The 12,521-nt window shown below is 39.9% G+C and overlaps 1 protein-coding gene across 2 annotated transcripts in view; it reads left to right on the top strand.

The window, feature by feature from the left end:
• LOC111250368 (protein big brother-like) overlaps positions 1–4,575 on the top strand; it is a 10,164-nt gene extending 5,589 nt beyond the window's left edge. Inside the window, exons 3-7 of one of the 2 annotated variants that reach the window (XR_002673334.2) lie at positions 1,344–1,535; positions 1,912–2,028; positions 2,174–2,296; positions 2,940–3,068; positions 3,727–4,575. Coding sequence is in view for 1 of the 2 variants with exons in the window: in XM_022805501.2 (XP_022661236.1) it covers positions 1,344–1,535; positions 1,912–2,028; positions 2,174–2,296; positions 2,940–3,005 (498 nt within the window). In the remaining variant the exon portion in view is untranslated. Of the gene's footprint in view, positions 1–1,343; positions 1,536–1,911; positions 2,029–2,173; positions 2,297–2,939; positions 3,445–3,726 lie in introns of those variants that run through there. The other variant, XM_022805501.2, reaches the window with a different exon arrangement.
• Positions 4,576–12,521: the final 7,946 nt, after the last annotated feature.

Below are 12,521 nucleotides of genomic sequence, written 5' to 3'. Positions count from 1 at the left end.
ATATAGAAATCAAATTAAGTTAATTCCTTAATACAACATATTCATGTTTCAGTTGAATGCAATATATCTATACATCGGTTTCCTTTGAAGATTTTTTGTTCACACCATGCACTCAACAGTCGTTTTAAATCTCGACACATCTCGGCTGAAAGAACACTATCGTGAGTTCTACTTAATAGAAAGGCTTAAATCATATATAGATCTGCTCCAGGTCTAGATACGCGTTGCTTTCTACTCGGTTACTCCGGATGTCTTGCGCCGTACCCATCAGTCAGGCTAAGTATTCCCTTGTTACAGTTGTGGTCAGTAGAGGACTTTCTCACGGTGACGACGTCCATCGCAGATCCGTACCAAACACCGATCTGTTCCTCGTTCAGAAAGAGCCCTTCGGCGGTGTTTGCGTCTGAACAGATTGCGTTGGACGAACAACAACGAATGGCGGATTGTCTCGATCGACAACCAACTGACTCAAACAATACGAGTCTAGAAGGTGATCTTTGCCGTCTGATCTACGGCGTATTTTAGTCTCCAATGGCTTCTTCCCACTGGCTAACCAAATAACAGGATCAAAGTGAACCATTAGGTTCTTACGCGCATAGATATAAACAGATAGACACGGATGTATTGAAATGTATTTAAGGTGGGTTTAGCTCTATGCTTCATCGCGGCGAGCAGCATAAGCATAACGGGACGACAATCGACTTTTTTTTTTTGTCTTCATGCATCTGTCGGAAAAGGAGTGAGTATTAATTCTATACATCTCCATGTAAATCGGGCTTTGCTGCGATTAACCTTTCTCTACTGTGTTCATTGCAGTCACCTGTTACTCATCCATATGTAGGAGTAGGTATATTTGGGGAAACATTAGGTATTTATGGAACTATAATAATATAAATGACATGCGGGGTCGGATTGACCCAGACGTGCGTTTCAAATAAAATGATAGAAGACGTGACAAATACTGACGCTCACAATGCACAAATGAAAAGCCATCAGGCGACAAGACACCTACACAATCTATTGTCTAAGTGTTTTGTCATAGAACATTCATAGAAGAACAAAGTGTGTACCATTGAGAATGACCAGTTGGTTTAACGATATGTAACACAGTCATACTACTGGAGTTTTACAAAGGCTCTAGAAGGCTTTTTCTAGACGAATCTCTTTTTAAACGTTTTCATGGAATCTCATGAGCCGATCGTGTGCATGGCCTTCACAAGCATACACTAAATAAGTTATGTTTGGTGTATTTATTGGACCTTTTTTGACAGCTTGTGATTTAAAGAAAAATTTGGGCAATGGCTGATTGTGTAACAGTCTATTTGTGCGGTGCAATTCTCTAGGTCCGTTATACTGGCTTCCGAGATCGACCTCGAGAGGAACGACAAATTCGATTTCAAAATGGCGTCCGTGAGGGTCATACCGACTTAGCGTTCGTTGCCAGCGGAACTAACCTCCAACTCGTGTTCAGTCCCTGCCCACCGGTACTCGGATATTCGCAAGACTATTGTGACTTTACGAAGGAACGCGGCAAGGTATAGCTCGTCGTGCAATGTAATTTAACATGCTCAAACGCCATGCTATATACATGACAGAAGGGGATATACACAGAGAAATTGTCAACTTTTTTACGTGTTTAGTCAGCTGTAAAAATCAAGCTTCTTATAAAACGTTATAATCCTTTCAAGCAGGAACGTCTTGCATGTATGTGTGCGTATATACTCTAATACATCTACAATGATACATGCACACGCATAGCGCAAATCGAGCTAGAGGTCGATTCGAGAGAAAGTTTCGTAGATTTATTCGCATTTTTATTGGCTAATCAACGCCCTTACGTTCCACCTGTGTAAGATAACCTGCTTATGGAAAAGTTGGCAGAACGAGCAATGAAGTACTCTTGCGAAACAGGTGCATCTTCGAAGTGCATTTATCATGAACGGAGTATGTGTACGATGGAGAGGCTGGGTCGATTTGGAGCGACTTGACGGAGCCGGATGCCTCGAGTTCGATGAGGACCGAGCGCGGGTAAGTGGACAATCCCATGTCAAAGTATCCAGTGTAATGAAACCATATAGCGCTGAACAAACGTCAGTGACGCCGCTAAATCCTAATGTAAACAAATTGTGTAACCCGCCAATTGTTACAGTTTTTCCATAACGTTTGGCTGCAGATTGAAGACGCAATATTACGTGAGCAAATCGAGGTGTACAACCAACGGGTCAGACAGCTCGAGGAGATTCATAAGGTCCATGCTGCGAACACAACATCAGCTACCGTTAAACGCGAAGAGGAAGTAAGACCGCGTCAGCTAATACAGTTTAAATCCTATCTAAATCAGCTTATATTGCTGACGTTTCTATTTATTTCAAATCCCATTTAGATAAGTTTACATTGCTGACTAACTCGCTTGGCTCAACAATCCAATATATTACATCCATCTCCTTGAAGGATGTCTATACATAATTTCATCGTCTTAGTCGTGAGCATTGATAGTTATATACTCGTATAGCGTCAGCGTCAGAGCTAATTTGTTTTTTTTTATGGTTTATTTTTCTAATTATATTCTTAAGTGTTCTTCAACTACAAACATCAATGATTGTTGTTAGAAATTTACGAAGAGCAAAACAATGTTCTTCATTTTAACGCTACTGGAATAGCTTGGTCGCACTTATAACCGTTTTATCATTTGTAGGCTTTGAAACAAGAATTACTTGTTCCAACCATTTACAAATATAGATTTTTTTTGTAGTATTTGGCTATCACGGCATATGCTGCGTTCTATGGAACACGTTCCCGAGCTTTCAAATAGCCAGCCAAGTTGATCGATCGTGTACCAGAGCGCAAGGATTCTGGTAAAATTCAATACGTTAATAATTGTGATTTATGAACTAATAAACAGAAAGTACTTTTAATCCACCCTAAACGCTGAACTTCAGGTACGACGTCGCGAGTTCGAAAAGGAACAACGGGACAACAACAACGATGAGATGATCCTACCCTAACAAGGCGAAGTCATTGCTTGCCTTATAAGTCCCTCTGTCACCCTGGCCCGTATTCTCAAAATGGTGTATTAATTTTCTCTAAGTAATCATCATCGTTAATTATTTAATAAATCACTGAACTCCTTAAAAGTAATGATCTAACCAAACGTATACTTTCAATATTGGGCTGTTCTTTGCGAATTCGCACGCCGTCAGCTTTTCAACAGTGGCGTTTGGAACACCCTGTCGTCAACTTTTTCATGCAATAGCCAATGCGATTGTATATCTGGTATCGTTAAAATACACAAGATAATGACGAAGTAAATTCTGCCCCACTTTGAAAAATGATGGTACAACATCGGGGTTTTCCGTAGTTTCAAAAAAAGTATTGTTTAATAATGATATTACTACATTCCTATATGACTCATACAATAAATATCTATCGAAGACCATTATCCGACATTACTGCGTCTTCTATACATTATATATGTTTACAAAATAGATCAGCTTTTACTTTAGTTCCCTCAGGATCAACAGCATTAAACGCCGGGATCTGGGGGTGCGCACCTTTCATCATTCGATAACCTTCGATGTAAAGTCTCACCCATCTTACGCACGAAGACAGGCGAACTCTTTACCTCCATCTTCTTTTGCCTATATGACAGGGGCAAAGTCCAGTAGAGGGGCGTCGTCAAACGCTAAAGCACTAATATCATTTTATTCTTGTTTTTGTGCCCTTTAGCATACATTCGATCAGGCGCTTTGACGCGCACTCGACGATGCCATTACACCGCCTCTCAAAGCGAAAGCTGGGAATATCAATTCAATTAGTGTTGAGCGTATGCTTGCATGTCGGTGCAACACGAGGCACTCCGCAGTCGTCGCTCCGCCTGCTATAAGAGCTCCTCGGGCCGTTTTGTGAGTGGCCAACTCTCGAACCCTCCGCGGAGAGCGTTAGCTGGCCGTTTTATCTTTGAGCGGCGATCCGGAGCTGAGAGTCGGCCTTCAGAACGGGGTAGTTGATGGCGATGGCGATTATGGTGATGATGATGATCATGATATGACTCAGGAGATAGACCTACCAAAAAAACGAGCGTCCTAAAGAGAATATAGAGTTCGGAAAACTATGACATGTGGAGTGGGCTCAGGAGAAAGCCTAACACCGCGATAGCGGCGCAGTGGACGTGCCCAGCAGATGATCCTGGTGGGTAATGGGGTGGGGATCAGCACAGACGAGTCAAATCAGAGAAAAACGGAATACAAAGTAAACGGTTGTCACCGTTTACCTTGTATAGATGTTTTATACCCACTTTTCAATCAGGCGAATCTACAGCATCTAAATGCAGTGGCGGCAATGGATCAAAGTTGCCAGTGTAATGTCAGCACATAATTGACACATGGTGAAAGAAGACTTGCTTCATTTTCGCTTCCATGTTTTGTTTTAGCATGGTTGTACACTATAAGAAAATTAAATGCCATTATTAAAAGCCCTTATCGAAAGGCTTAATACTCGGTAAAATTTCCACGAGCTAGATTATCATCTAGCTAACGGTGGACCAAAAGGGGGCTCATTAGGTTCAGACAATAAAAGTACAAAATTGGAGGAAAAAAGATTATCCTATTTTTGTCAGAACCCAAAAAAAATCTGCATGGGTCTTTGGAAGTTAACCACGTTGTGTTCATAATCCTTACCTTCGTGCTTTCTCAAAGAGCCCAATATACTTTCCCAGTAAATTTACGTTCAGCTTGAGTTCGACATTGCGGAATAACGGCGAAGAATTAACAATGTATAATTTAGTAGCCTCTGTTTCGTCTGATTTTGCCGTTAGGGGTTCCATTAGGCAGCTACTTCCCAAAGTGTATCTATGCGCAGGTGCGAGCTTAAACCGCAATGTGTATCTAAGATTAGTATGCAGATGGATTACCCACTGAAACTGTCACGGGGACACACTCGGATAACAGAATGATTTGACCTACTCAAATTAAAGTACGGAATGGAAATTGATTCTTTTGTAGTAGCCTTTAGATTAGGCGAAATGGGCAGGAAAAAGTGCATAAGGCTGAATATTTTTGGTAGAAGTGGTCAGACATACGTGGAAGTAGTGCGGCTGGTTATCATTGCATTTGCTACATTATATTTTTTTACTGTATATGATGACCGCTGAGCTTGTTGATGATTTCTCCAGAGGGGCATATGTTAATAAATAAGCATCCTACCTAAGGGTAGAGTACGTTTCATACCTAAATGATCATGAGCGCCTACTGTGGTTTCCTGGGTGATCCCAGATATTGAAAAAGCCGCAAAGTATCGATCAATCAATTTTCTGGTACTTGCGATGTAGAGAACAGTTGCAGCTTGTTAGACAGACATACTTTGTCTCCTTAGAGCTTGGGAGTACGAGTGAGCCCATATTCGAAGGTAATGAATAGATTAGCTGTTTAAATTTCCCACGCGATTTCATGGATGAACACCTCCAGCTTCCAGTTGTTTGACTTGAGCGGAGATTTATCCCCCGCCTTCGCAGTAATCGAAAGAAGAAGAAGAAAAGGCTGTTTTAGCGGGATAAAAAAACCTGATTTCGCACATCATGGTACATCCAAAACTGTCTACTGTCCATCAACAGCTGAACATTCGACATGCTCCTGCTAGAATCCGTTTCATGTTTTGAACAACTGGAATCCTTATTTGGCTAAAACCTCATATACTTAGAAGGCCCTCAGGTTGAAAATAATAGCTTAATTTCAACTTTCTCTTTTTTCTTCAGATGACTCAATATTTATTAGTAGGATCGTCGTTCGTAAAAATGATCTAATTTGTCGGTGAGCCAGTTCCAGTTTCTGTACGTCGAGAGGTATTTTGCTGATTTACGGAGGTTTGTGTTGCTAGTGGCAATTCACAGTAGGTGACTAAATACGACAATGGAAGTACATACGGTCTGGGTGTCCCTTAGCAGACAATAGAGATCCTCATAAATGAAGGTGCTGTTCGATGTTGCGTGAAATTAACAATACGAATGAATACCTTCGAAACGCTCTGGACATATAACACTGGTATTTGTTTAAATAGACTTAACTGTAGACATGGGTTTAGGCATTGGCGTATCATGGGGCTACTATCAAGCAAACCCGTTCAACGTTTATGTTTATGCCAGGCTAATGTTGGTGCCGCTGACAACATGTTTGCCAGCTAGGTAACGGTTAAGGCTCCGGGGATAATGTTAAACAGTATTACTAAAAAGCACGTCAGCCTATGGAGAAACGGCACGACCATATCTTGGCTTCTTCAAGCTAAATCTTGATCCCCTGTAAAAATCACAATCGGTTATTTTTTAAAAATACGCCATTATTTTTTGCGGTCAAATGCTAGTGATTTTATATATAATATCAGTATTTATACCAGTTTGTATAAAGCTTGTCTGTTGTAACGTGATCTGGTGTCTTGAAACTAAAGAATAAAGACTACCTCCGCATATTTGTATTCAAATATCAACCTTGTTTGATAAGAAGGAAAAGCCTAAATAAAATAGATCACGACAGGCCTCGTCTTAAGACGCTATGACACAATCATATCGTTCTCGTAATAAAATTGATACAAGACGTTAAGGAACCACTAGGACCCCACATGAGCAGCAATTTGATGCTGTGTGTGCAGTACACAATAGTAATACTTATGTTTATTGGTAATATTTATTAAATAATTTGCGTTAAAAGAAGCTGTCTGTATGTGCTACTACAGTAAATATCACGTCTACTTAATAGAGCGACTAATTAAAAACGTGTTTACGTATATTTATAGTATATCTATATAGGTGATCTGCTTCAACTACAGAGATAGTTCTGTTTGTACTACCAGAAGCGTCTCTTTAAACTGACATGCTGGAATTCTAATTGAACGGAACTTAATAATTTTAGAGCTAGAAATTAAACTGGATTTGAAATTGTTGAAATAAGTTCTGCTTAGAGGTCCACTACATGATGGTAGAGAAAAATGTGGCAACACTCAAAAAACTAATTTTTCTAATAATGATCAATTGAATAGTTATCTCCAACGAAAAGTGACTCATTTCCGCAACACGTCGCGCGTATATCTAAGCCTCTTTTTCTATATTACAAGTATGTTCCGGAACAAAATACATTCAATACATGGCGCTTGCTTCCTTAAAAAATTAGTGAATTTATTAAAAGGTTGAGATCAGAGACTCGCCACTATATTATGACTGTGTATCAAAATAGGCATATAATGGAATACCGTTATATCGTAAATACAGTTTTAACGAAGCTACCAACAAAAAATATATAGCGACCCCCTGCTCCCACCACTAAACAAACGCTATACCCTCAGGCTTTCATACAGAACCCCTCAAAAGTGTAGATCCAAATGCTTACTCTTCCCAAAAGAAGCCGGTCTTTTTTACAAGCTCTTCGAGTTCTCTATACTCGGCGTAGTTGCACACAAGCGAAAATCATTTATCATACTACGTACAAACGATTACGAGTTTTTTTTTTTTCTAATTAGTTAGATATAACGGCAACTCTGCCGGCAGGTAAGTTGGAAAAAACTTAAAGACATTATTTTTTCTATCATCTTTCTGCTTCTTTTTGCTAATGTCTCACCTGAAAATAATATAATAAACAGCAAATAACGTGTGATCTTTCACGGGAATTTGGGGTTCGATTTGGATCCAATGGCTGTTTCGGACATTTGATCACGGAACAGACGAAATTAGACACTTCAGAATGGCCACATGTCACTCGAGCGTTTCATTAGCTTGTAAGTTATATAGAGTCAACCCAACAACCGACGAGTACATACGTAAGTTGATTTATAACGGCAACATAATACGAGTAACTGATTATGCTGACTCGGAAGACGTCTTTCGTTTCAGTTGCATCTAGCAACAGTCACGTATCGGTAAAGAAACTGGTACTGTCTATTGTAAAGTGACACTCTAAAGCGCCGTACTTAAAATAAATCTACAGTACATATACAACAAATAATTCTCTATTTGTCCTTGACATACTTGCTCAGGCCAAGTCAAATTCCTTTAGCTTTGTATAGAAAATAAATTTGTATTAGATCGTTCATAAATTAATAAGAATATTAGTAAGCATCAATCGACGAGGCGGTAACCTCTTGTCACACGAAAGAAGCTCACTAACGTTATCAACGACTGGGTTATTCAAAGCCATTCGGAAATATTCAAACAGTTGAGTAGTGGCACTATTCTTTTAGCCTCAACTCTTAAGCGTGGCCGAGGTCACTCGCTCGGTAAAGATTTAAAGTAAGCCAAGATCCTGGGTCAGGATCGCGACATCGCCTGCAAGGATAACAGCGGTGACGAACTTGTTGAAGAAACAGCCCTATCCGACAAGAAGGCTTTACGTTTCACGCTTTTGTTAAGAATAGTAAAGAAGAGGCGATTGAACAACTCCGGTCGACCAGTCCCAGCTGAACATTGGAGCGGTCCAAATTTGTCCGCTAACATTCGAATTCTAGCTACGCTCCATATTGCTTTGACGATACACTGTCCTCGAGCGCGTAGCATGTGATCCATGGCTTTCCGCATTCGTTGTAACGACTTCTTAGTCGGCGCAACAAATCTTGCCTGTTGGCTATTACTTAGTTCGTAGATGTGTACTGTAGTATATCGCCTGGAACTCAACAAGATCGTCGTCGCTTTCAAGAACCTTTTCCAGATGACCTTTACACGACAGTCTACTTTCGGTACGCTCAGAAGGGTAAGCATCGATACATCAAGGCCGCATTGGGTAATGCCCCCGTCTTCGCTTCGATCTAGATAACCCAGCACAGAGGTATTCAACCGAAAGTCAATGGAAGAATGGTCTATTTGTTCGTTATTGTCGTTAATAAGTGCGAAAATAGGCAGTTAAATGTTTAAGCAGTGAGAAAACCATCGTAACAGCTTAATAAAGACAGTTAGCAGTAACAAACTTGCACCATAAGAGTAGATAATACGCTCGACCACTGCTTACAGTGTGGCCCGACGTGATTAATATATCTTTCAAGAACTACGAAATCAATATATCTAAATGAACATAACGTACAATTATATCTTGTTTCCTAAATGCGTTGATCTTATGGAATGGTAATCCCCTTCGTATCAACTGCCGCTCAGGTTCTAAAATAAAAAAGCTGTTTCTTGCTAAATATCTCAGTAGGAATGGAAATTCGTCTTTGTCTCCTCCAATTTTATCAAGGTAACGAATATAGTTTCAGCCTGAAGATAAAAGGACGCAAACTCTCACTTTCGTTTTGCGTCGCTCAATGCTGCTCGCTGTTAAATGTGGTAACGAGCTACGAGTCTTTTACAAGCATCTGTGCTATGCTTTATATGATATTCTAACACTGATCTGAAGACAGGTACATTTGAAAGCAAAAACGATACAGGAGGAATTCAACCATCAGCTTAAACTGTGAATCGAAAATTTATGGTCCGTTCTGATTTATGTTCAAATAGCGACATAAGTTCTTTTTGAGATTATTGGTATAAGTGCTATAAAATATCTGAAGAATATGAAATTTACTAGAAACTTTCCAAACCAGCTTCCTTAGCACAATAGTCGTTTAATGAATAACTTTGTTGGACAATCATTATCTTCCAACACGTGTATATGGCAGTTGTATATAGGATTCTATATTTTAAATCGCCCGCCGTTTACACAGGGCAACATGTTACACAACCCAGGATCGCGTCAAAATATTAAGCGCTGCCATTTTTTGATGCTATTTAAAAATGTTTCAAACATATTTTCACTCTAGCTGAGGCTGTGTCTTATTAGTTGCGTCGTCTTCTAAGCTACACAATTAGTAAGGAGCAGTAAGCTATTTAATACTTGGCCTGGTCAGTTTATTAATGTATTATTTATATATGTTAGGCAAGTCTATTGTTTTTGTACTATATAACAGTCGGATCTGGACAGGTATATAAGTGGTTTTAAAGTTTCAGCTCATTCAAAACCCCACCTATATGAAATGCTTTAGATTCGGGTAATATAAGATATCACATAACAGAAAGACAGTGACATACATGCGGCATTAAGTGCTTCAAGAAATAGTACCTACCAGAATTTTCTAACTGCTCGGTATCAATAACCTCAAAGGGCCGAACAAAGAGCGATAAGTCAATTTACAACAGTCGTACTGTGCCGTTCACCATTTCTATACATAAAAAAATGATCCTATTAGCAGCCTAGAACCGGTTTCATCTCCCTAGAGATGATCCCTTGACATATTAGCGATACTCGAGATGTTATTGGGGTTAACTCTAAGCACAAAAAACCAATTCGAAACATTAATTAGGTATAATGCGATTTATTCGTCTTTTTCTGAACATACGATCGCCTCTCAATCACAATCCCATAGGCACAAATAGCAGCAACAGCACATAAATAGCTTCTAGGAGCAACTTACTAAGACACACATATGTTAATGATCTAGGGCACCGCCTCACACGGCTCTAAATATAAATATTACAAAAACACACCAACATACCGCTAAACGTCAACATAAAACACAAACAGGAACTCAATTATAATACTGATCAGGATATATATATTGGTCAACTGCATCGCATCCCCAGGTTAACCTATTTCGGTAATGACCCGAAAAGGCAATACGATAAGAGGCTGTATGCAAAACTCGTTAGCAAGGCATAATGAGGCTGAAAATGCCGTCTAGCCAAAATCAACACAATGGTGCGGACCCGTCAATTTGGCAACACTATTTTGCCTACAAAGCACACGTTCGAACGAAACCAGATTCATTTGCACTTGTATCCTTACCAACCCTTGCAGCACATGGTCTCGTGAAGGCATTAAACGCCATCTTTGAAACTGATCCGCCCTCCTTGAGCTCTGGACAGTTATAATCGAGGCGAAGGCGAAATTTAAGCGAAATAGTTTGCTTCTGAAAACTTTTCTGCAAATTTTAATTTGTTTTCCGACATTAAATTAACAGTAAAGTATGATACAAGAAGAGAAGGACTGACAGTGCGGATACGATAGCGTATCGCTTAACGGAGTTGTTCAATGTTATATTTGTATGCAATAAAATCAATATATCGATACCGAGCGTCGAAGCAATGATTTATTACTCACTGACGACCATTAATGAAACGCAAAACAATAAACTAGGTAATTATAGATTGCCGCCTCTATCTATATGTGAGCCACGTTTGATTCGTCAATACGCGCCTACTGTGCACGACGTTGTTTCTTAGCACGAGATGAGGGAAAATTCCGGGCTGCTTCTTCCTATAATAGCGGAAGCGCAGCTCACGCTAACTAAGCAGGCGGTTTGCCCCATTGCCTCCAATCTGTCTGCTTAATCGCTGTTGCTGCTGTCGTTCGAGAGAGAGCAAAGAGTCGTGTTGTTCATGTCGCGCGCCTGTTTTTGTTACCTAGGTATATCGCCAGATGTGGGCGAAACAGCCGATGGCCAGCTAGATGTCCACTCATAGTCATCTATAGATCAGTGAAATTGGCCTGGCAAGCCATCGTATGTAGGGCCGCTGATCGTCTGCTTTAAATTACGAATAGCGCCAACTTGGATGCTGCCAGTTTCAAGCCGATTGTATCGCGTTATCGATTTTAAGTGAAAAGCTATTACTTAATAGTCAGTGTTAGCTAGTAAAGAAACACATTTGTCTAATCGAATATGTCCTCCGCTACGGACTCCGTTCAGTGTGGGCACGAACCCTTTGAATGAAGTTGCCTTTTTATTTTGGCATAAAGTGTATACCTTTTTTTGGTTTAGATTATCGTCCATCCTTTGTCCGTAACTAGCTTTCGGGTGCCTCTTCTATGACAGGCATTTTAAAATAGTGCGATCGAGTACCACTGGTCTAGCATTGTTTTGAGGACCTCGAATTAGGGTAGGAATTCGATCAAATAGCAGCTGTGCAAACCTCATGGCTCCTGTGGCAGTGTTCAACAAGTTACAGAACAGAATGCTACTAAACACTTCAGAGTGAGGGTCAAGTCGACTAAGAACCAAACATCTTTTTTCTAGTGAGCGTATTTCGCTATAACAGAGATAAACCAACAAAATGTAATACTGTTCTGCACCCATTTTGCTTCCTGTGAAAACATAGAAGGTAACTTCCTTCAGCCGCTGCGACGCATCTACTGTTTACTGATGGTCAATGCCAAAATCTAAAAAAAAATTACGAAAATAAGATCGCTGCATAACATAAAAACGCTGGCTGTTTTTCTGGTAAATATAGATCTGTCTGAGTGTTTAGTATTTCCATTTGAATTTTCTGCCGGTTCCACGCACTTTAAAATGGCTTATTATAATTATTCTTAGTCCGTTCGCAAGTCACGTGTGGTTTCATCTTGAAAAGATTCGCAAGTAGGATTTACTGGTGCATTTGGCGTTCTCTAGGTATGAATATAGCTTCTTAAGGTCGAATTAAAACTGTTAGCCAAAGCTGACCCTGTTATTGTGATAGCGTCTTCTGTTTTATTGTTCTATAGCGTGTCTCGAGATTTCAACCTGTTTCATATGTAACGTAG

The sequence above is a fragment of the Varroa destructor genome, unplaced genomic scaffold (assembly GCF_002443255.2).
Source record: "Varroa destructor unplaced genomic scaffold, Vdes_3.0 BEIS01000004.1, whole genome shotgun sequence".
Taxonomy (NCBI): Eukaryota; Metazoa; Arthropoda; class Arachnida; order Mesostigmata; family Varroidae; genus Varroa; species Varroa destructor.
The sequence above is the reverse complement of the archived record's forward strand: the minus strand, read 5'-3'. Positions and strand labels throughout refer to the sequence as shown.